A 25,464-nucleotide genomic window follows, 5' to 3' on the forward strand; every position below is an offset into this window, starting at 1 on the left:
GCACTAAGCATGCAGCAGGCACAGAACTATGCCAAGTGTTATATGTGAACTATCTCATTTTAGACTTGCAATTGGTGCTGTGGAGTAACTATAGTAATTGTGTCCAGTTTTCAGCAATGCAAACTCTTCAGCAGGCTGAAGTTATACCCTGACGGTATAATGGTGGAAGAGCTGGAGGCGTCAAACCCTGGGACAGAAAAGATCATTCTTCCATTCAGTTCCCATGACAACAGGAGAGTGTGGAACCAAAAATCTGGGTGTCATCCTTGACTCATTTCTCCCTCTCATACTCCACAGTCACGCCATCTCTGGTGCCATCTCTGAAACACATTCTACACCCAAGTATTCAGGACCCTGCTGCTAATACCAAGGACTCCATATCCTCCTGCTGCCAGGCTGCCTGTTTCACACCTGGACTATAATAATGGTGCCCTAACTATGTTTCCTGCTGCAGCCCCACCCCCACCCCAACCCCCTTTTATAGTCTGCGCCAACATGGCAGCCAGAGCCATCCTTTTAAAACAGTCAGTTACACCATGTTACTTTCTTGCCCAACTTTCCCACATGCACCCCCTCCCATCCATTGTGGCTCCCTTTCACACCTAGAAATGCAACATCCTCACCATGGTCTCCAAGACCCTGCATCAGGATTTGGCAAATTTTCCCTATAAAAGAGAAGACAGGGGGTACCTGGGTGGCCCAGTCGGTTAAGTGTCCGACTTCAGCTCAGATCATGATCTCGTGGTGTGTAAGTTCCAGTCCCGCATCAGGCTCTCTGCTCTCAGAGCAGAGCCCACTTTGGATCCTCTGTCCCCCTCTCTGCCTACCTCTCTCTCTCTCTGTCTCAAAAATAAACACTTTTTTAAAGGGAAAAAAGGCAAGATAGTAAATATTTTAGACTTTCCAGAACACACAAGGTTTCCGTCATATTGGTTTTTTTTTTTTTAATTGCAACCAACTTTTTCAAAACTGAAACCATTCTTACCTAGAGGGCTATCCATAAACAAGCCCCTGAATATGGCTGCTGGCCTTGGGTGCTGATCCCTGCTGTCCTCACCTGGTTCCCTTCCACCTCTCTGACATAATGAGCGTGTTCTCTATCACTCCCTCTGCTCTAACCACACAGGCCTCCCTCTGTCCCTCTGTTCTTCAGACAAGTATGCTGCGCTCTCCTACCACAACATCTTCACACATGTGTTCCCCTCTGCCTGGAATGCTCTCCCTCTAATATCCCCATGGCTCATTCCCAGATTTCATTCAGTTCTGTGCTCACATATCTCATTTGGAGAAGCCTTCTCGGATCACCTTTTCTAAAAGAAAAAGCACCCTTATTCTGTGATAGTTTGCTGCTGTATTATTTCTTGAGGAATGCGTTATTAGCTGATCTGAATTCATGTTATTTCTGATATGTGTCCATCTCCTCTACTCCCGAGAATATAAGCTCCATGAGTCTGCCGTGTTCTCTACCACGTCAACAGCACTTTTATCAGTGCCTGGCAAACAGTAGGCACTCATTCATATCTCCTGAAGAAATAAATAATAATTAGATCAAGTGGTCCTTTTGTCTCCCTTTCATAGATGGGAAAAGAGAAACATTCTCTGAATTGGCTTGTAAGCAGTGCACTTGGGTTTGAACTTGGGTCAAACTACAAACTCTACTAACCCTTTCCACAATTTGACCCTAATTTTGGAATAGCATCCCAGGAAAGCTTAATATGCTACACAGAAGGCTGCATAGATCTGTTCACAGAGGATTCTGACCTGAAGACTCTGAGGTTTCATTGGGATGGCAGTTCTGTCCCTTCACGAGTGGCCTTAGCTGTCACCAATGGCAGGCGGGGATTATGCGGTACCACCTCACAGGACAGGAGTGGGGCAGGGCAAAGCTGGGAAAAGTGCCCTGATGCCACATTTGGAGGAAAAATATTCCAATAGATCATTAATTCAATCATCTTGCTTGTATTTTATAAGTTTATTTATTTATTCTGAGAGAGACAGACACAGTGCAAGTGGGGGAGGCCAAGAATCAGGGAGAGAGGGAGAATTCCAAGCAGGGTCTGCACTACCAGCACAGACCCTGATGAGGGGCTCGAAACCACAAAGCTGTGAGATCATGAACTGAGCCAAAACCAAGAGTCAAATGCTCAACCAACTGAGCCATCTAGGCTCCCCTTCTTGCTTGTAGTTTTAAAATTAACTCCATCACTAACATTTCTTTTGGTGGTTACCAGAAGACGCTGCCTCCCTGTAAGATAAACCGGATATGGCCACAAAGGGGGAAGAGTGATTCCCTTTAGCCACACATGAATGTTTCAAGATATTTAGGTAATCTTCTTTTATAACGTGGAACCCCAAGTTCCTCTTTGGGGGCCACAGGCTCTGGGAAGGCTCCTTGGTGACTGTAACATAACACATGAAGGCTTCAGTGGCCACCTTCCTGGGGGAGCTTGTAGGGCAGGAAATCATTTGTTGGATGTGCCTGTGAACATTTTCCTTTTCCTTTCCTTCCCGACCCTGTTTCTGTTCTCTTTTAAGCTATCAAAGAAAGAAAGAAGGCTTTCTAGAAGGTCACAGAGCAATAGTTTCTGGACATGCTGGAGTCCCTTTACATTGCCCAGGACGATTACATTTTCTTGGATACAACTGACAACTAATAATGATGCCATTACTTATTTTACTAGTAAGTAAAAACAAACACACACCCATTAATCTAAGAGTACCCCTAAGAGTATAAACAAAAGCAGGTAACTCAGTACGTTCGATTAGAAAACACAAAGATTCTATACACAACTGATTAAAAATATTAAAACTTTTAGGAATTTACTTAGATGAGTTAAACCTTCAGAATGAAACCACAAACCTTTACTCTGTGAAATGTCATTTGATTTGCTGAAATATTAAGGTGTACATTGCTACAGAATGAAAATACCAATATTGATACATGCCTATTCTTCTAAACTTAATTTATGAATTTAAAGTAGTTTTAATGACAATTCTAATACAATGTTTTGGAATTCAACAGAATTACCATAAAATTCACCAGGAAATACAAGCATTAAGAAATTTTTATTCTGGGACTCCTGGGTGGCTCAGTCGGTTAACTGTCCGACTTCAGCTCAGGTCATGGTCTTGCTCTCTGTGGGTTTGAGCCCTGCATCAAGCTCTGTGCTGACAGCTCAGAGCATGGAGCCTGCTTCAGATTCTCTCTCTCTCTGCCCCTCTCCTGCTCACACTGTCTCTCAATAATGAATATATGTTAAAAAAATTTTTTTTAACTTTGAAAAGTTTTAGCAAATGTTGTGAAGCATAACTAATTCTGTTACCGGTTCAAAAAGAAGAGTGTAGCACCATCTAGGCAGTCCATAAACAAAGTATAGCATGTAATAAAGTAGATTTTTAGTACAATGGGGGAGAAGGCATGATTATTAAAGAAATGTCTCTGTGATATGTGGATAGCAAATCAGAAAAGCTTTCAGCAAGACCCACAGGAAACATAAAAGATTCTGGATGGATAACAGAATTAAATATTCTATTTTAAAATTAAATTCTAGAAAAACTAGCATATAATAGAATAGTCCACATTCCTTTACAGAGCTAGCACTTATCCATGCTTTGAAGTAACAGATGCGCTCAAAGGAAACAAAACACAGATAAGATTGTACCAAGATCACTGAACTTCAGAACCCTGGAAACACTGAATAGATTACATAATGCTTTGCATCGCTGTGACAAATGGGTTACCGTCTCGCTGAAATGTAAGAAAAACCTTAAGCCTCAAAGAAACAGGCCAAGGATATGAATAAATGATTCACATCAGGAATAAGGTGACAATATATGGAAGGGATTTTATCTCTTCTAATAATGAAAGAGATGACAAAGTACTTTATACATCATTTTACATCAACTAACTTCGCAAAAATGGGGAGAACACAATGCTGTCCGAGCTGCAGTTTAGCTGGTGTGATCCTATACAAGGTGACACCGCAGTGCAACTCCTGCATGGCAGTGTGGTAATATATAAAGGAGCCATAAAGAGGTCTATAACCTTTGCTGTAGCAGTTCCATTTCTGGGAGTAATTCATGAAAAGCAAACAAGTAAGCACCCTGTTGTGATAAGAGCATTATAATGGAGGCAAACCAAACACCTGGAAAGAGCCTAACTATCCAAAAGAAAAATTTTGTCTAGCAAGTCATGGGCTTCTTTAGGACCCTCTTTCCTGTAGCCATTCAAGCAGACAACTACAGAGACTACCAGAAACACAGAAAAATGTGTACAACATGCCACTGTGAAAGAGAGGGAATGCAAAATGCCCCCGACTGTTCTGTAGATGCAAGAATGATGAAGAAATCTCAAAAAATGAACTAGCCATTTGGTTGGCTGCAGAACCATTGGACTTTTCCAAATTTTTCACATGGCTACCATGACATTTCAATAAGAAATGCATGGGTGTTGGGGGCAAAAACTGCTGCCTGTGTTTAAAGAAGCGGAATGCTACAAAAGTGTTTTGTCTTGTCATGACAACTTAAGTTGCTCACGGATGCCATTCACTCTCCAGAATCCTCAGTAAAGGACTCCCTGCCTGAAGGGCTGCCGGCCACACACAGCAGGGTGACTTCTTTTTAGCACTAATCCAGAGTCAAGCTCTTCCCTGGTGTTAAGTGGAAACACCCTTCTGATCTCCTTCCTAGTTCCCAAAGGCCCAGGTCCAGACTCCAGAGGAAAAATCTCTCACCGCAGAAAGTCACTCCTGCTTGGATCCCAAACACCCTGCTTCTTCTGACTACTCTTTAAGGAACCTTCGCCTTGGATCACATTCTGGTTCCAGGAGACTTGCTTTCTAGACTATTCCATGCTTCCAAGGCTGCCTCCCCCAGCCATCAGATTCCAGGTCCACCTTCCCCTATTACTATAGGCCAGCCCATCACCCCCCTCTGACCAAACTCCCAAGGCCCCACTTTTCTAAGAGGGGTGAGCAGAGGGGACTGGGCAATACTTCCCCAGCTCAAAGGGCAACAAAGGAACTGATTGGGCATTTTCCCAACAGGTCTTGGATTGTAAAATCCTAGTAACAGGGACAATTTTTGTTCTTTAGTAAAAGTTAAGGAGTCCACTGAAATTTAGAAAGTGTAGTCCAGGGACGGGAGGCCACATGCACAGATTAGACTTATGCTTTAAAGTCAGAGTCATGGAAAAGAACAATAAATTCAAGAAAACACCTTCTAGTCATCTGAATTCTCTTGCTATGTGTGACATCCTGCAGAGCCCAGTGCGGACCACTAAATGCTTTTCTTGACCACCTTTTCTGGATCGGATACTCTACTATTCAAGTCGGCAATTGCCAAATCCACTTTTTCCTGGGTTCCCTGTCTTGGAATATAAAGACACTATAGAAGCTGAAGGGATCATTTAAAATATTTTTTAAAACTAATTTATTTGAGAGAGAGAAAAAAGAGCACACATGTGTGTTAGCGAGCAGGGGAGGGGCAGAGAGAGAGGGATAGAGAGAATCCCAAGCAGGCTCTGTACTGTCAGATTGTAGAGCTGGATAGGGAGGCTCATTATCATAAATTGTAAGATTATGACCTGAGCTGAAACCAAGAGTCATCAAGAGTCAGAGGCTTAACCAACTGAGCCATCCACGTACCCTAAAGGATCCTTCTTTTATTCTGACAACTTGATTTTCTATTTGCAGTGGGATGGTGAATATGGATCTGAAACTCTCAGTCAGAGGAGGCTCAACCAACAGCTACAGAAAGCCACACCTTCAGGACAGAATCACCCTAAGGGGTTTCCCCCATATGCAATCCTTCAAGTGAGTCTGGGCAACTCAACCAGGACTGTGCAGGCTTTCAAGGTAAATGTACTTGAAATGAGGCCATATTCTTGGCATTGTTCATGGGCCTCTCAGGATATCGTTAAAAACTGAAATAATGAAAAGGAGTTTTAATGAAGCATAAAAGAGAAGGAAGATGTGGCATCTGACAGCCACACTTCCCCACATTCAGTGCTTATGGCAGTCTCTCCATGTGCTTTTCCAAAAAACATAGGCCCACATGTCAGAGCCTGTGAGGCATAACAAGACCCCCAGAGAAAAGACTGACTCTAGTTGGCTGAAAGCCTATAGGAGTCACTGCTCCTTCTGCTACAAGCTCTTGCAGCAAGGTAAGCAGGGGATGGGATGCCAGGGAGCTCCACCTCCCACATCCTCACTGCTTCCCCCTCCCATCACCACATAGGACAAGACTAAAGAATGGAATGCTCCAAAAGCTATGTATAAAACCAGGCTATTCTCCTTTCTTTCACTTTTTAAAAACAAATTTTTAATGTTTTTTATTTCAGAGAGAGAGAGAGAGAGAAAGAGAGGCAGAGTGAGCAGGGGAGGGTCAGAGAGAGAGGGAGGGGGATACAGAATCTGAAACAGGCTCCAGGCTTTGAGCTAGCTGTTGGCACAGAGCCCGATGTGGGGCTCAAACCCATGAACCATGAGATCATGACCTGAGCCAAAGTTCGATGTTCAACTGACTGAGCCACCCAGGTGCCCCCTTTCACTCTTTAAGTAGGGAGAACACAATCCATCCCCAACCATGTACCACCCATGCCAAATACACCATTCCCACAGTTTATAATTCACTCAATTGAGCCAAGCCCCCTCTTCAAAGCACCCAGAATTATTTTTCTTGGGTATGAAGATTTTAGAAATCTCATTTTTGTTCAGGTCATTAATTTCCCAGCCACATGGAAGTATTTCAGGACAAAAGGATGAAGGGCCACAACCCGATTTGAGAAAGTAAGTTCTGGGTCATGAGCATCCTCTCCAGCAATAACCTGCACAGCAGGGAGGTACTCTGTTAGTTCAGCGAAAAGCCCCTCTGACACACATCTGGCCCAAATATTGCACAGATTTTGGTAAGGGAAATCTGAGAGATGGCTCAGATGAGTTGGGGATGGGCTTCTGTGGTGACCCGGAGTTCATGAGTTCCTGTGAGAACTTTTCAACTTCTAAGAAAGAAGAGCCCCTGCATGGTGCAGGGGTAAGCCCTGAATGCACAGCTGACAAGTCCTGAGAAATCTCCTGTTAAGTCTCTAAAAATTAGTTTTTGATCCATGAGAACCTATGTAGATGTGTGTAACCATTTCTTGCACCCTCCACCCCCCACCCCCCGCCAATCCAAGGAGTTTGGGGAACAAACCAAATTACTTTATGAGGTTCCCACCAGGGCTAGGATTTTACAAACACTGATTGTGAAACAGAAGGATAACCATTCTCCATGGAGGAGAAAGAATCTGTTGTTGGGATGCCTCCAAATTCAGCCCAGGGTCATTCTAGATACATCTGTGCTTTCCTTTGAACATAGATGTCCAGGGAAACCAGACAGCCAGAATGGCAGCTCTAACACTTTTTTTTTAATGGTGTCTTTTAAGAGAGCAAATTGACAGGAGGGATTTGTCAGGGTATTAATGACATTTAGATTGATGGCTAGTATACTTTGGAAGGAGGTGAAACAATTTTTTCTCTGAATTAATGTTTCCTTCTCTATCCCACAGTTGACTAACAAACTTCTAAGAACCTAACATTGCCAAGTTCACTCTTTACATGAAAGAACCCCAGCAGCCGGATTTGTTTTCCAGTCACTGCTCCGGCTTTTTATTTGAACCACGTACACTCATCATTCATCAGGCCTCTGATGAAATGGTAGACCAGCGGCCACATAGGGTCAAGACTAAGCACTCTGCCTAAGCATTGCCTTTCATCCAAGGTAACATATACTGAGTATTTTCTACCAAGAGTTTAACATCTGAAAGGTCAGATAACCTTGGCATGAAAAATTGAATACTGTCTCTAATGTACTATTTCTCTAGGAAAGAAAAAATCCTTGTTCATCCTATGGATAATAAAATAGGACTAAGTTTTTTCCACAAAGCCACTATTGAGTCCTACTTTGTGCAAACACTTCTACCCCATGCAGGCTACAAAGCAGAAGATGAAATCAGTTGTATTTTGCTCAGAGATCCTCTTCCCTTTCTTCTGCATTCCTCAACCTATTTTTCTCTCCCAGATGCTCTTTCATATTCCTCATACTGGTCTCAAATCTGATCTTGCTGGACAGAGATCAACTCATCCTGTTGTCTCTATATCCATACAGTAAGTCCAGGGCCATATATCCAAGTGAAACAAACACACAGCCTGATGTGTCCTTGAAGTCTATGAAGTGCCCTTGGATGGAGAAGCCAATTCCTAATAGTTCTCTATATGTGTGGGCCTGTATGAAGATAGGAAACTAGGTGCCCCTAATACTTGCTATCTGTCTGCAGACCATATTCTGCTCTGAGAACCATAGCACAATTCTTCTGAACATCTTATGAACTGATTCTAGACAAGTAGTTCTCAGTCCCAGCTATCAATTAGAATCATGGTAGAGCTTTAAAAATGAAATCAAAGCAAGCAAAACAAACCAAAACCCTATAGCACAAGAGGTTGAGCCATTCCCTAAGATTCTCATTCTGTGGGAATGAGGTCTGTGATTGGGTTTGGGCTCTCAGGTGGTCCTGATGGTCAGCCAGCCTTGAGAGTCACCCCTCTGGGATTCCTTAGCCACACTGGAAACTTCACCCAGTGAATCTGTATGACATTTACAGTCAGCAAGTACTTCGCTGTTCTCAGAACTGTCCTTCTGGACGAGGGACTGATTTTCCTTTTAGCATTTCTCTAGAACTCCACCCAAGCAATGAACAAGTATGGTTATTGTCCCTTGTGCTTGATAGCTTTAGTCCAACTAAAAATTGACTTTCTCTGCCTCTTAGCTCTGCTGCCATATATGTGACAGGTGGAAAGACAAAAATCCCTACTATAACAGCTCTCTGGGGAGTCCCACTATCACCACCCCCAGATCCACTGATCTTCACCATGTTGCATGTCAGCTAGATTCTTCCTGATCTGCCTCACTCATATTCTGGACCTCATTCCCCACCAGCCTGGACTCTACTGAGCCTGGGAAAAGATCAAGTTTATGGCAAAGAACAGAACAGGTTAGGGGAAAGGTTTTTCGCTTCTTCAGTTACCACTAGGTCACTCCTCCCCCTCATTGGTCATCTCTGATCTGCTTTCACTCTGGCTTCTGTGCTTTATAGGTCCCCTGCCCTTAGAGGTGCAGAGCATCCTGCATCCTTATTTACAACACTCCACTTTTCCATGTCTGCAAGGTTAGTGTCTCTTCGAGGTATTCTGACTCATCTAACACTTGAGCAGTGCTATTCACATGGCTACTTTCAAAAGCCCACTTTTCAGAGGCCTAGCTTAGGTCTAAGTGTTCTTGCCCCCAAGTAGCTCTCTGTCAAAGAGAACAAAAAGAAATCTTCTCTGCCAATCTATGAATGGAAGCCAGGAACTGGATGGTGCAAGCACCACTGGATCTATTTATCTCCCCATTGTGCAGAGAGTGAATTCATGACACTGACATTAGAAGGATAACCTGTGAAGACTGAGAAGTAAAACCCAACTTCCCCTGAGCTGCAAGAGAAGCTTTCTGGGCAAGAGAAAGAAGAGAAATTAAAATTAGCAGCAGCAATCTGTGAGAGGAGGAGGGGAAAAGCTCAGATACATGGAGTATGGTTCACAATCTGAAAAATATAACCAAAATAATAATAATAATAATAATAATAATAATAATAAATCTCCAACTTCAGCTGTGCTGACATTTGCCTCCTTCGATGGCTGGAGAAAAACCCATGAATCAATCATTTCCCAATGGGTTTGGTAGTTAGCATTAATGTAATGTGCTGACTTGGTACTCAAAATAACATTACAAGCAATGAATTGTCTGAAAAATAAAGAAAAAGATCTCATTTTCAATAGCATCAAAAACAATAAAATATTTAGGAATAATTTTAACCAAGGAGGTGAAAGTTAATTATGCTGAGAAGTATATGACATTGATGAAAGAAACCAAAGACAACAAAATGTCTACACCACCCAAAGTCATCTATAAACTCAATGCAATCCCTACTGAGATTCCAAGGATGTATTTGAGAGAAGTAGGAAAAACAACTTAAAATTTATATGGGACCACAAAGGACCCCAAATAGCTCAAGTAACATTAGGAGAGAAAAACAAAGCAGTAGGCAACACACTTCATGATTTCAAGCTTTATTATAAAGTTAAAGCAATCACAACAGTATAGTACTGGCATAAACACAAACATACAGACCAATGGAACAGAATCGAGAGCTCAAAAACAAACCCACACATATGCAGTCAACTAATATTTGTCAAGGGAGCCAAGAATACTTGGAGAAAACACAGTCTGTTCAATAAACGATGCTGGAAAAATTGGGTATTTAAACGTAAAAAAAAAAAAAAAAAAAAAAAAANAGACTTAAGTGTAAGACCTGAAGCAATAAAAGTCCTAGAAGAAAACAGAAAAAAGCTCCTTGCTATAGGTCTTGTCAATGATTTTTTTTGATAGAACACCTAAAACACAAGCAAAAAAATGAAAAATAAATAAGCAGTACTATATCAAATTAAGAAATTGCACAGCTAGAGAAACAACAAAATGAAAAGGCAACCTACAGAATGGGAGAAAATACTAACAACTCATGTATCTGATAAGGAGTTAACATACAAAATGAATAAAGAACTCAAACTCAGTAGCAAAAATCCTAAATAGTACAATTACAAATAAGCAAAGGACCCATATAGAAATCTTTCCAAAGAAGAGATGAAAATGGCAAGAGATGAATGAAAAGGTGTTCAACATCACTTATCAGGGAAATGAAAATTAAAACCACAATAAGATGTCGTCTTACACCTGTTGGAATGACTATCATCTCCCCTGCCTCCTCCCAACCCCAAAGATCAAATGCTGGTGAGGATGTGGGGAAAATCAGTACCTCATGTACTGTTGGTAGGAATACAAATTACTGCAGCCATAGTTGCAAACAGTATAGAGGTTCCTCAAAAAATTTAAAATAGAACTACCCTATAATCCATCAATGCCGTATCTGAGTACCTATCTGAAATAAATGAAATTACGATGTTGAAGAGATATCTGCACTGCCACGTTCACTGAAGTGTTATTTATAATAGTCAAGGCATGAAAACAACCTAAAGTGTCCATCAGCAGATAAAGAAGTTGTGGTGGATATACACAATGGAATACTATTCAGTCACAAAATAAAGGAAAGTCCTGCCATTTGTGACAACATAGATGGACTCTGAGAGCATTATGCTAAGTGCAATAAAACAGAGAAAGACAAAACCATATAATGGAATCTTAGCAGCCACCCCTAGAAAAAGAGATCAGATTTATGGTTACCAGAAGTGAGGGTTGGGGAATGGGGGAATTAGATCAAGGTGGTCAAAAGGGACTGATTTCAGTTAGAAAATAAATTAGTGCTGGGGATGTAATATGTAACATCGTAATTCTAGGTAATGCTGCTATATGGCGTATTTGAAAGTTGCTGTCAGAGTAAATCCTATGTTTTCATCACAAGGACAAAAAGTTTGTAACTTTATGAGATGGTGGATATTAACTAAACTTACTGTGGTAATAATGTTACAATATATGCATGTCAAGTCATACTGTTTACCTAAAACTTATACAGTGTTGTATGCCCATTTTCTCTCCATAACACTTAAAAGAAAAAAGAATATGGCAGGTGATCTCTGCTCATTACTCTGGGAGAGACTGTGCTGACTAATGTTTCTCAGAAATCAGAAGAAGCAAATAGGTTGTCTAAGTGAGTCACTCCAAAGTGAGAGGCAGAGCCTGAGAGACAGATTGACCGATATGAGCCAAGGCAGTTATAAAAATTCCTGGTGACCTATCCCTGCCTATTAATCAATGTGTATCTATAAATGTTTATGTAGCTTGAAGAATCAAGAAAGTTCTTCCTTAACATACTAGATAGAAAACAATGCCATGAAACCAGAAGACAGAAATGGAATACAGTAGGTACTCCTTAAATGCTTTCTAAATATACAGAGAAAGCATAGTGCAGTACAATATAGCTACAGGCCACAGGGAATCTGTTATCTCAAAGAGAAATAGTTTAATAAGAGCTCATGTAAGGCAGAAAAAATTGAGTGAGATTGGAATTACATAGGAGATACCACTGTGACCTTTATGGTCTTCATAAACATCAAGTATCACTAAGATGCTTGAAGTAATCTCTCTTTTGGTACCATGCTAATATCTCCTCCACTGGCCACGGCTGAGGCTATGGAATATGCCTCCCTAACACCAGAGTTTGGTCTCTGACTTATTCTCCATGAAATGGAACCACAGTTGTTCAAGTTCATGTCTGTGGCAAAAGAATTAAGATGGGTGTGTGCCACCTTATTGCTATGAAGAAGCAAGGATGTTCTCCAAGACATCAGCAGTGATATTCAAAAGGCTAACAAGTGCTCCCTCTGACCAAGCAGAAGGGATCTGGGCATCACAAAGAAAATTAACAACTGTATTTTGGAATATGCAGGGTATTTGGAGAGAGACGTGGAAGATAATCTAAGATAACACTAAAATAAGAACAGCAATGACACAGTGTGGGGAAACGTCACTGTAATGTACAGTTGAGTTTCTGATAGTCTTCACGTCTTCTCAGCTCAAATTATGCTAGTCCTATGTTGATGTTATCTTTCAATCACTAGATTAGAAAACAAGAACACAAATTAGAAAGGCTATTTAGTTGGTAGGAGAACTCTGGATACTGTGTTTGGCTCTTGCCACTGATTTGTTAACCTGGTGACCTCTTTTGTCCCTAACTGGTGAACTACCATGGGGATTACCTTTTTTTTTTTTTAATGTTTTATTTATTTCTAGGAGAGAGAGAGAGAGACAGCGTGAGTAGGGGAGGGTCAGAGAGAGAGGGAGTCACAGACTGAAACAGCCTCCAGGCTCTGAGCTGGCAGTCAGCACAGACCCCGACGTGGGGCTCGAACCCACGAACCGCGAGATCATGACCTAAGCGAAAGTCGGACGCTTAACCGACTAAGCCACCCAGGCACCCCTGTGGGATTACCTTTTTAAGAAAAAAAAAATCCGTTCTGAAAAGTTGTAGGAGCTCCATCTGGGATAGAATGCTGTGCAAGGACTCATGGACTATAAACTGGACTTTCAGGAGCCAGGTGGCCGTAGCATCAGGAGGTTGGGGACACTGGGGCAGGGTGTCACCTCAGCCTGCCTCTGCTCTGGAACCCACTGGGATGTGTGAGGAAGGAAAAGGTAAATTCAACTCAAGACTCCTGTCCCAGATCAAGTGAGCACATTTACAGTAAATCTTATAAATACAAAAGTCTTTTGGTTTGGAAGGATAGACACATGCATGTTTGATAAAAACCTGATTATCTGGGGCTGGATACATCTGTGTTTGTGCTCAAACCTGAAGATAAATTAAAGCAGCTCTTACTGGATGAAACATAGTCAAACGTCAAGGATGGCAAGGTCTTGATTATTTCAGCACATTTCTCAGGACACTGCAACTGCAGTATCACTCTTGAAGAAACTGGAAAAATTTTATACAAGAAGTGAAAATAAAGTCTGTTTTTCTTCTGTTGGAATTACATCTTAGTAGTTTACTACAGGGGGAAAATAAATCAAGAAGGGCAGATACAAATAGAGTTCACTTACACAGGGGATGTTTGGAAAGACCAGTGAAAATTGGGGAAATGCTGAGTGATTGTTATTCACGAGAAAGAAAAATATCGAGGTTCATTAAGAGAATTAAGTTAACATATATTTCTAAAAGTGCACAAGTCCATGAGTGCTGAGACAGACAAATCAGGGGAAGGGGCCTGCAGGGCTGAGGAGTATTTTGTAGTCCTGTGAGCACAAAAAATTAGGTGAAAGGGGAAATCAGTTAGAATGGAACCCGTCCGGACAAGGATTCAGCAGAGTGAACGTACCATTCCTGGTCGCCATGGGAAGAGCTCAATCTAAAAAAATCTAATAAAAAATTACAAATGAGGTACATGATGTTGGAGGTGAAGCAACCATGGCCTAGGTAGCTCCACCTGGGAAAGACACAGCAAGGAGTTCATGAGGAATCTGGGCCACAGGTAAAGACTGGGGTTATAAGACTAGAAAATGAAGTCCACTATCAACAGGATAACTTAAGACTGCATTTTTTTAAATGTAATTTATTGTCAAATTGGTTTCCATACAACACCCAGTGCTCATCCCAACAAGTGCCCTCCTCAATGCCCAGCACCCCCTTCCCCTCTCCCCCACCCCCATCCTCCCTCGGAGTGTTCTCAGTATTTAAGAGACTGCATTCTTACAAGAGGGCTTGGGAATACTGCCATCCCACTGCTTCTCCCACGGACTTTGACAGCAATCATGGATTTGTAGATCTCTATCGCCTGACCCTTCACACATCCAAGTAGCTGCCAGCAAGGAGTAAGAAACAGGGAACCTGTGGGGGTGAGCACTGGGTGTTGTATGGAAACCAACTTGACAATAAACTAATTAAAAAACCCATAAATTAAAGAAATATATAAAAAAAGAAACCGGGAAACCGCAGCTGTTCATCCTCCTGGTGTCCTGGGTCAATTGCCTGAGGTCAGAGAAGTGTGGTTCCTCCTACGGAGACTTGCTCCCCTGCTCTTTATATCACCCCGGGGCCAGGCCTGCCTGAGTGGGGTGTGGGGGCCTTAACAGGCAATCAACATCACCACAGAATTTACAACCCAGAGGAGAGCAAGAGATTCTGAGATGCATCTTGTTAAATATTCACCCTCCAATCTTCCCATTATTAGAAATCTCTAGAAGCATGCAAATGGATCCATTTCAAGGCTGGGAGAAAGAATAGGAGTTTGAGATAGTATACCAAGTCAGGTCTTCATTTCCAAAATTTGTATGAATCCTAAAAGCAGATAAGAGTTTGCAAAAATGCCCCTTCCCCAAGCTGCTATGGGAACTCCCCATGAGGGCAGGACATAAAGTTTCCAGGGTTATATCATGGGAAGATAGTTTTATAGACTATTGGGGCAAAATACCTGCTTCTCTCTCCTCTGTCGCTGTGCCTGAACAGCAAGTATAGAGTGCTACATTAACTTTGAGAGAGTCAAAGTTTGATTAAAAGTGCCTCAGTAATTACAATTTAGTTACCTGTACCCATTGATACGATATAATTTAAAGATTCGTGTACCCCAGCAATAAATCTGAAATTCCTAAGACCCAGTCATAAACTTAAAAAAAAACACAACTATTTAAATATACTCACAAAATTTTTTTAAGTACTGCATTCAACTTACTGTTCTAAAACCTCACCAAAGACATGAAAACAGGTATTTTCAGGAATAGTCCTGCCACGAATTCTCATCATTGGTGCCAGACCATCCAGGCAGCAGGACTGAGGGGAACAGGGCGGAGGGAGCACCTTCTCAAGCAAATTCCCAAAGGCGGTTCTTCAGCAAATACCTGTGTGGTGCTGGCCGTGTGGACATGGGAACAGCCCTTATTTCATTCTTTACAACAACGTCTCCTCCATTCTCTTGCCTGCCATCCTCCACCTCATCAAAGTAGACAAGCAACGGAGAAATGGGGGCAGAGAACCCAGCCTCCGGTCGCACATCATTAACAACATGGGAGCAGGCCATTCCTATTAACCAACTGTTCCACTTTTCTCTCAGTAACATAAACACAGGATGCACAACTGGTGCCTAGCAACTCAGTATGCCTCTCCCCTACAACAGAGGTGGGACCTGGAGTTATCGATCCACCAAGAAAGAGAGAACTGCAACCAAAAAGGGCGCCAACCTCTGGGTTTCATCAGAACAGAATTTTTGTAAAGCAACAGCTTTCAAGCCAAAACAGGTGTCTGGTGTTTGAGTCAAACTACTTAGAAGCTGGAATTCCTAAGAGGAGGTCCTATGGGTTAAAAAAAACTCCAAAAGCTGCTATGATTTCAACATCAGGAGCAAAAGTGATCACCAACATAGTGACCAATTATATGTTTCCCAGTAAGGGCATTGTTTTTTAAAAAGAAGAAAGATATCACCTACACAATCACTATAATTTCAATAAAATCAATCAACAAACCAATAAATAAACCCACTTGATAACCATAATCTCCAAGACATAATCACAGAAAATAAAAAAGTCAGACCTTTCCATTCATACAGTTAGCTAAGTGAGACAATCCCTACATAGTTATTTTCCTGATGACTTGCAAATCATTATTCCTAGGCAGACATGGGTCCCAGCACAGTGCCTATGATGTTTAAGAGCCACTACTCTAGGGGTGACTAGGGTGGACCAGTCGATGAAGTGTCTAACTTTCGATTTTGGCTCAGGTTGTGATCTCCTGAATTGAGCCTTGGGTAGGGCTCTGCACTGACAGCACAGAGCCTGGTTGGGATTCTCTCTCTCTGCCCCTCCCTCTCCCCATCTGTCTCAAAATAAATAAATAAATAAACTTTATTATTATTTTTTTTAGGAGCCACTAATGTAGCTTCGAGACCACATTTTGCTGACAGATGGACAGAGCACCAGCAGAGAGTGGCAATGCACAGGCCAGAACTCCCAGCCAGTGCTAGCTGGCCACCTTCCCCTCCCCCACCAGCCTGAGTACTGGGTACAGGAAACACCAGCAAAACCAGAAGCATCTGGACATTCTAGCCCTCGGCGGAGCAGGGGACCTTTTTACCCTAAAGGTCTCCTAAATCTTATAGCTCTTCTTCTTGCTTTCCATTGATTCATCTTGATCAAAATGTCAGGTTCCTTCATTCTAAAACCACACAGTCATAAGGGTAGGGTGGGGGGTACTAGCTGCGGGGTTTTTCACTCCCCTGAGGGCTGAAATGCCATTTGAGATCAGGGCTTCTCAGGCACCAAGATAATTTTTTCTCCACCAGAGTATCTACATAGGTGCTTTCATTAAACTTTTATGAAATGGAAATAAGTTGAAGGATATTCTAGTTCATTCAGTTCCCCCTCAAATACATAATTTAAACGCTGGTAGCTGTTAAAAAGTAAATTACACGATCAAAGGAAAAGTCTAATAAATAAACTGAAAGGTTTCTATTCTCCCAGGATTTCTTGAGTTCCAAATGTGCTTCATTTTTAAAAGGTAAGCAAGAGTTTTAACCCAAAACATTTCCCAATTCAAATATCATATTATTTAGAATTAAAACACAGTTCTAAAACTGCAGCTGATCTATTTTTAAAAGCCACCTCTGCTCCTACCGCCCCCCAACAGTTATTTTTTTTAATTCAGCAAAATCTCTCATCAATACCCCCCGACAAGAATGCAACTATATACCTAACACAGTATATGGGCTAGAGAACGCTTAGATGGCTTAATCCCTTCTCACTCCTCTAAGATACTTTACTAAACATGTTAATTTTTTTTTTGCAATTATAGTGTAACAAAACACAGCCCAAGAAACCACCTTTGTTCCAGCCATAGAGAAGAAGCTCAAGCTAAGATGACTGAGGTCATTATGACAAGACTAGACTGACAGCGTTGAATGTCAACAGCAAGAATGACAAGAACTCCAGGGTTTGTGTAACATTAGCCAGGCTGAATGTTCTCACGTTTGCAAAAACGCCACCAGGATCACACAGCCACAGGGATTTTATGTATGAGGCACCCGACTCAGAATGAAAACATTTCCCCCAAAGAAAAGGCAATTCCACTAAAGCCGAAGCACTATGTTCAGGAAGGAGGAGGAGGATTTGATCCTCTGGACTTTAAAAATTCATTCTATGGGTTCTTTCACTTGAAAATGCTTCTACTCAGGATATGAAAAAATGTAAAAAGCTAGTTAACCTTAATGGTTATTCTTAATTGTTGAAATTAACATTTCATTCTTCTGCTGGTTCATTTCGGGGATGTTGGATGAGAAAGGGAGACCATCAAACTAGCTTTTTCCATTTTTATGATGAATTCCAGCCCTATGGAAGAGCGGAACTGGAATCACACAATGGCACCGGGAGAGAGTGGAAGCACTGAGAAGCTGGCATTGAGGCAAGGCTGCACACTTCTGTCACTTCACCAAGTTCAAGCCTATGGCCACAGGCCATCCAGACCACATGCAGAATAAAAGGAGAGAGACTTGAAAAAACCATCAGGGTCTTGAAGGGAAAAAATGACTCCGCAGGCGAGCCATTCCCCTAATTGCAGAGCAGCAGTTTAACAAGCTTCTTGACAATGAATTAAGTGTGCAGCCACGTCCAATTCCACAAGATCGAAGTGTGTGGTGCAAGGGTGGTTTTTTTTTTTTTTTTTAAACTGCAGAGGCACAAAGAATGGAAATTGCCCTGAACACTCACATGTGAGAAGCTCAGTTCATTACAAATAAGCTGGCATCAGTTGTCCATGCAAAGTACACGTATATTAAAGGAGTGAATAACATACCCATTCCGATAGGTCACTGAGCTAGCAAAACCAAAAACAAAACAATAAATTGATTATTTTAGTGTATGCAGTTTTTGCAAAAGCTTTCAAGTAATTTGAGGGATCAAACAGATGTTTACTGTAGGGGGAAAAAAACCCTATGAGAATAAAGGGGGTGGATTTCCCACCTCGTGGGTATGTGGTTATTTGAGCTAGAAGTTAAGCCATGGCATCAGATGCAGAGGTTTGTTTTTATTTCTTCCCCCTGGTACAGTGCTGATGTCTTCAAGAAGCTAGCAAGCGACGTGCTACAGCCAAACTTTGTGAGCAAATCTGAGTGAACTCGAACACTAGACAGATTTGAAAGAGTCTTTTTTGACATATAACCTCCCCCAAGCTCTTACATGCTATTTCACCAAGTAGATGTAGTTGTTTTTAAGTATAAAAATATTATTTTTGTAGCAGGTATGGGCAACCAGCTGTAAGTGAAAATAGAAAGGGAAGCATCCAAAATCAGGATGTTATTTTTCTCCACTTCAAAAGAAAAAAGAAGGGGCAAGCCAAGTAAAAATTTAATACTGTGCCATTCTGATGTCACTAATGGGGCAGTAGACAGGGGTGATATCCCCAGGATGAAACAACCAGACAGGCACTGGGGTGGGCGGTGGGGCCGGAGTCCCAAGTGAGAGCACCGAGGAGGTCCCTGGGGACCTGGAGGTAGTGGCTTTTACCAACTCGTGCAAAGGAAGGTCGTATTTGAACACCTCATGGGGCTATTTTGGTGTATCCTCGCTACTCTGGCTTTACGGCACATATGGGAAGATCCTACAACTTACAATACATGCTGAAATGACTGTAGTTTTTGTCCAAAGGAAAGCTCGTGTACTATTGTAAAGGTGCAAGTAATGCCTACTGTTAGATTTGATTCATGAAATGGTTTCTCTCTTTTAAAAGACGTAGTCTTTAAAGAAAGGTCAATGGGGATGAGGTTCATTTAGAACCGTGTACATTGTTCCTCAGTCTTGTTCCCTCTCCACACACATGAAAAAATGCATTCACTCTGGCTCTTTTCTAACAAGTATGAAGGGAAGGTAAAAACCTCAGACTGAGAGGCTAAATCTCGATGATGGTGCATCCCTTCCCTTCTATAACACAGAAGTGGGGGGAACTCAGGGCTCCAGAAATAAAGAGGTAAGGATCCTATTAGCCGTCTTCATGCTGGATGAGCTCATACAAGATTTCTAAATCTGGGCACAGCTTGAGTTCAGGCTTTACTCCAGGGGCTCCTAACTCCCCTCATCAGCATCTGTTTTGATTTGTTCTTTACCTAACAATCCCCGGGTATCTTTCACAGATTCTTAGAAAATGATGTTGTCACTTTTCTGTGACTTTGTGAAACGGATGAATGTCCTGAACTTGACCACAAGGTAATGACCACTTTAATGACCTTTATACGCATACAGCATAACGTAAGAATAATCTCGCTGCTGGTTATGAGGTCACACGGTACCAGGAGACAATCCCTAATTCTGAGAAGGCAGAGGGTTATCCTCCTTGGACCCAACAACTGTGCCATACGCCACACATGGGCATTTCTCTAGCGGCTGTGTTGGGGGTAGTATTCCCATTCTAACGACAGGGGCAAATGAAAGAAATCTGACGCTCTTTTCAGAGTTAGTGGGACTATCACATAAGTAATATGAGGAAATTAAAGGACTACCTATCAGTGATGCCACCTGTGAGAAAAGTTCTTGCAGAACTATTACTTTTCCAGGTCACATTTCCCAATCAAAGTTAAAATAATCATTGTGTAGGGGCGCCTGGGTGGCTCAGTCGGTTAAGCGTCTGACCAGCTCAGGTCATGATCTCGCAGTTCGTGAGTTGGAGTCCCTGTCGGGCTCTGTGCTGACAGCTCAGAGCCTGGAGACTGTTTCAGATTCTGTGTCTCCCTCTCTCTCTGACCCTCCCCTGCTCACACTGTCGCTGTCTCTCTCTCTAAAATAAACATTAAAAAAAAATTAAAAAGGCTGATTGTATGTTAGCCTTCTAGACATTTTAGCAGCTAATGTCAAGCATGATTTATGTGTTCTTCTGCCTCATATAAAGCATACCATTAACGTGGCAATCGTAACATTAATGCATTTTACATGTATGTTTTCTCTAAGTAGTAGAAGTCTAACAATGATTAAGTTTCATAGAAAAGGAGAGCCCTTATCAGAAGGAGTGCAGCTGGTAATTGTATTAATGAAGGCCTTTCATTTTTAGAAGCATTATGCCCATTTGTGTCAAAACCCACGTGGAAGTTCTACGCACCGCATTGTGTAAGCCCAGCCCTCTCCTTCCTGTGAGGCATCCAAACATGCAAGGAGGGAGTACAGCAGAGATGAAGAGGAACCAATATACATTTTCGGTGCTTGTAGAGACTTCTATCATTTAATTCTCACCCAACACTATGAAGTAGGCTGCATTTTGAGGACTCGGAAAGTAAGGTACAGAAAGGAAAAGTAATCTGCCCCAGAGGTCACCTGGACTGAAAACACATCTGCCTGATTCTCCAGACTGACTTGTTCTCACTACAAATTTCTGAGAGATAGTGGGATTGAGGGTTCAGAGGGAGGTGGTGACATCACTTTTAGTGCCATGTCCTGGTCAAAGTGGCTGAGTATTTCATATATTGTGGGTCCAATCAATCAAAAATGTTAGACCATTTTAATATTTGTATGCAGGGATTTTACCTCAAACCCCGGTCATTTAATTGGCCACAGTGCAACATGTATCTCTTGGTTGTTTTCTCCAGAATAAAATCAGATAGGATTTAATTGGAGTCAAGTTTACCATAGATGAATTTAGCTAGGGTGGACTCTGGGGGACACCAAACATTGTCTGCCTCCAGATCCTCCTCATCATTTATTCTCCTTTCAACATAAAGCTCGGTCCCACGTGCTACTCGCTGTAGCTAAGGACATTTCAATAACAAACTCCATTGTTAAACAAAGCTGGACACCTTTGTTTTCTTCCTTAGCAAAGGGAATTGCTGCACAATTGTAACTTCTTGCAAAAAGACTTCTGTACACTCATCACGTGAATAAACCACCGAAGTCATTTTTAAACATGTTCAGTTGCTGCACAGCAGTGAACAGACACACCACACAAGGACCAATTTATAGCTAGAAGGAAAAATTACACTCTTCAAAGCATCCCATTTGGTGGCAGTCATGATCATTAGTGAAAGTAATATCTATTTAAAAGCAGTAAATGCCTATTTCCAAACAGAATGGACTGGCATACAAAGGAAGCATCATCCCACTCAAGCATCCCCAGGCTTCCCAGAGAATCATTATGGTCTGTCATGTTAACTCACTTCCTTTTTTCCCCTTGCCTCTTTTTCTTTTTCTTCCCTGCTGAATATCACCCTCTCAAATCAAATTAAGTACTAATAGTAAATGGGCACAGAAATCATTTCAGGAAAGCAAAACAAATCAGACTCAAGAGGTTATCTAAAAATATTTCTCATGGTAAAGATTGAGAGCCCAGATGGAATTGTGAGAACATTCCAAGAGGATTACAGTAGCTGAGCTGAAGCTGTTATCCAGGTAACTAGTTAGAAGAACCACCAATAAATAAGAACATCTTAATAATTTCAAGAATGCCTTCTCCCATCTGCACTCCAACTCCCCTTCCAACTCCCTCCCTTCTAGCTCTAAAGTTGCTAGTCAAGGATGATGGTGATGATGATAATAATAAATGTGTCAAGATGAGAAAAAACTATTATATATTCTCTTTGTTTGGTAAAATAACACAAAAAGGTGACATGATACACAGGAAATTTCAGAGTCTGACCCAACATGGTGATCAATGAATATTTAATAATAAAATGTTGTGGATCATTTATTTTGGACTCGAGTTTTCAAAAAGAATGAATCATCCAATAAGATTTAATGTACTGGTTTTTGAACATGGCAAATAAAACATGACCCCTGAAATATATAATTATATTGAGTAAACTTCTCCTATAACATGGCTCTTATTTAAGGTAGGTCTCATTTGTATGTTCCAAAACTAAGTACTCTTATCAAGAGTCTTCACATTCTCTTTGGAAAAAGAATTGCTATGTATGCATCTTTAAGACAAACCAAGTTATGACTATTACCTACGGGCATGGCAATAAAGGGTAAGGATTACAACCAGACTTCTGAATGTACTTTGTCACGTACAGAATTCCCTGAATCACTCATGCTAAATGAAAGAGTCCTTTCAAATACACTTTTTTGACCAAATCAGGATAAAAGAATGACCAAGAGATAATTTTCCAGTTAACATAGCATCTATCTTCCAACTTTCTATCCTTGGAAGAAAGGATAGAAAGGGCCCTAAGTAGGCAGAGTCTAGCTGATCTAGGTTGAAACTGAAGTGATAATATTCCAAATCCACAAGTTCCTCCTCACCAAAGAGGTCTATAAATGATGAGTTATTAGTTTTGGACAAACAATGAGGAATTAAAAATAGATTTGTTCCACTGAGCTGAAGGGCATATGCCTATGGAGGAAAGCATGAATACTAAGGTCAACGAGAGGGGGAAGTGAACAGAGACTTCAGTGAACATCCAGCGAACTCCAACGAACAAAAACTCACCCATGTTAATGCAGTACAAAACAAAGCTTTTCTTGGGTGGCTGACAAAAGCAGATTATTTTAAACCAAAAGAGCAAAGAATCACAAACACTGGTGTTAAGGACCCTAGAAAACTGATTGAACATTCTAAATTTATAGGTGAGAACACTATGGCCCCAAGAGACGATAAGGCTTGTGTAAGATCACATTAAATGCTGGAAGATGGCCTACATGTAAATACTGATTCCCTATAGTCTATGATCATCATCTCTTCTACCATAAATGAGACATTTCCTTATTATGTATTAGTTCATTTGAGTCAAATGAGAATAAAATGTGCTAGGTACTACAAATTGTTCCTACCTACATGCCGTTGAATCCCCAGTATAGGCTGCAGAAAATTGGACTTAACAGTTATAGTACAGAATGAGAACTATTTACTGACTGTTGCTTAAGCAAGGGCACCAATCCCAGACTCGTGGGGTCAACAAAGGCTTCTCAGTAGATCTAATATTTAAACTGGTCCCTTGAACAAAAAGTAGAGCTTTCACAGGGGATAAAAGAGAGGAGGAGGAAGCTGTTCTAGATGGAGGGGATAGCTGACATATAGGATCAGAGGCAAAAGAGCGTTGCTATGTTTGAGGAAATGAAAGGAATTCAGTTTGGCTGGAATGCTAAGTGTCTGGGGGGGAATTGGTGAGGGACAGGGCAGGAAAGGGGAGCAGGGCTCACAAATCCTCAAAGGCTTTTTGTCTAGTTAAGGAATTTAGAATTTTTCTCAAGATAATGGGAAGATAAAGAGTTTTAAAACAGGGAAGTATAATGATTAGATCTGCATTTTGGAAAGAACATTACAATAGAAATGAATAAATGAAATAAAACAGTAGCAGTGCGGGGGGGGGGAGGCAGGGTGCATGTGTGGTTAAGTATAGAATGAACCAAAGCAGTCAGTATACTGTTGCTGCAATCTGGAAGATGGAGGATAGTCACCTAGTGCAATATCTAAGGGGGACGGAGAGAGATGTTTGGCTTTGAGATATTCAGGCCACAAAATTAAAATATCTGATGATAAATGGATATAAATGGATGTGGGTCATTTGGGAAAGAAAGAGTCAAAATGATTCTGAAGTTTCTGGTCAAAGACCTTCTGACATGGGAGCTATGGAGCATAATCTCTCAGTTTTATACTTAGGGACCATTCTTCTGGCAATAAAAAGTCAAGACAGCTCTATATTTTCTCATCATGAGTGAAATTGTGGAGTCCTGGAAGTTAAAGACTGAATTCTACAGGAAATCCTCTCCAAACTATTGTAATCTAGTTATACTTCATCGGGGCAGTCATAAATCTCTGATGAGACTTTCCCAAGAAAAAAAAGAACTGCCTACCAGGTACCCTCCATCTCAATGCCCTTCTCACATTTTCTGGTGGATTACAGGTTAGGGAAGAGGAGTAGGTTCAATGTCCTATGGCCTGTGCATGCACCATAAATGGTGATCTCTTCCATCTTTTGTTGGAAGTTGGTCAGTCCAAAGGGAGCAGGATTAGGGTTGCTCAATAAGAGAAATCAAACACAGAAAGATTTAGTATCTCTATGTGGATCAGCTCAAGGTCTTAACGTTTCCAGTTCAAAACTGGAGGAATGAAATAAAGTATGCACTTTTGGGCTCTGGTGTGTCCCAATCTCCATTTAGGATGTAAATCAGGTACTCACCCCTTCGCCGCCATTTTCACCTGTGTTGGCAAGCATTTCCTGCAGGGCTCTCACAGAGAGGGACTGTTCCAGCACAAAATTGCAGACGCAGAGATCTGGAGGAACATACTGTGGAAATAAAACCAGAATGAGGACACCTACTCATATCAGTAGGGGACCAATCACACAAAAACATCTTAAGGGCAAAGAATCAATGTGACAGGTAGGTGGATGGATGGATAGACGAATAGGAATATAAAAGATGGATTTTTCTTATTCACGCTAAGATGTGTTTCAAGCTGGATTCTAAAGGATGAGAAGGAGAAAATGTCTAAGTCTCAAGGAAACAGTGACCAAGATGTCAGAAGCAACTTCAGTGAGGCTGGTAGCTCACATAGAACACATACAGCCTTGCTGAAGAAGGGAAAGAAATATACACTGATGCCTGAGTAGGACCAACTGAGTAGGGGCCACTGAGATATCATTCACAACAATTTATAAGAGGGCAGTGGACAGACGACAGTGTGGCTCTAGATGACAGTGACCACAATGGTTACTCTATTTACTTGTTAAGAAAACCTGGATACTGGGGTGTCTGGGTGGCTCAGCTGGCTGAGCGTCTGACTCTTGGTTTCAGCTTGGGTCATGGTCCCACAGCTTGTGGGTTTGAGCCCTGCGTCAGGCTCTGCGCTGCTAGTGCAGAGCCTGCTTGGAGGTCTCTCTCTCTGCCCCTCCCCTGCTCTTTCTCTCTCAAAATAAATAAAAGAAAAAGAAAAAAGAAAACCTGGATACTGCAGTATAAAAAGAGGCATTAGAGGGGATCAAG

The 25,464-nt window shown here is 41.5% G+C and overlaps 1 protein-coding gene across 1 annotated transcript in view; it reads right to left on the reverse strand.

Moving 5' to 3' along the window:
• The window catches only part of RYR3 (ryanodine receptor 3), a 373,605-nt gene that overhangs the window by 311,448 nt on the left and 36,693 nt on the right, over nucleotides 1–25,464 (reverse strand). Inside the window, exon 3 of the mRNA XM_077771636.1 lies at nucleotides 24,660–24,767. Coding sequence (XP_077627762.1) covers nucleotides 24,660–24,767 — 108 coding nt within the window. The remainder of the gene's footprint in view (nucleotides 1–24,659; nucleotides 24,768–25,464) is intronic.

This window comes from Crocuta crocuta, unplaced genomic scaffold (assembly GCF_008692635.1).
Source record: "Crocuta crocuta isolate KB4526 unplaced genomic scaffold, BGI_CrCroc_1.0 scaffold156, whole genome shotgun sequence".
In the NCBI taxonomy this organism is placed as follows: domain Eukaryota; kingdom Metazoa; phylum Chordata; class Mammalia; order Carnivora; family Hyaenidae; genus Crocuta; species Crocuta crocuta.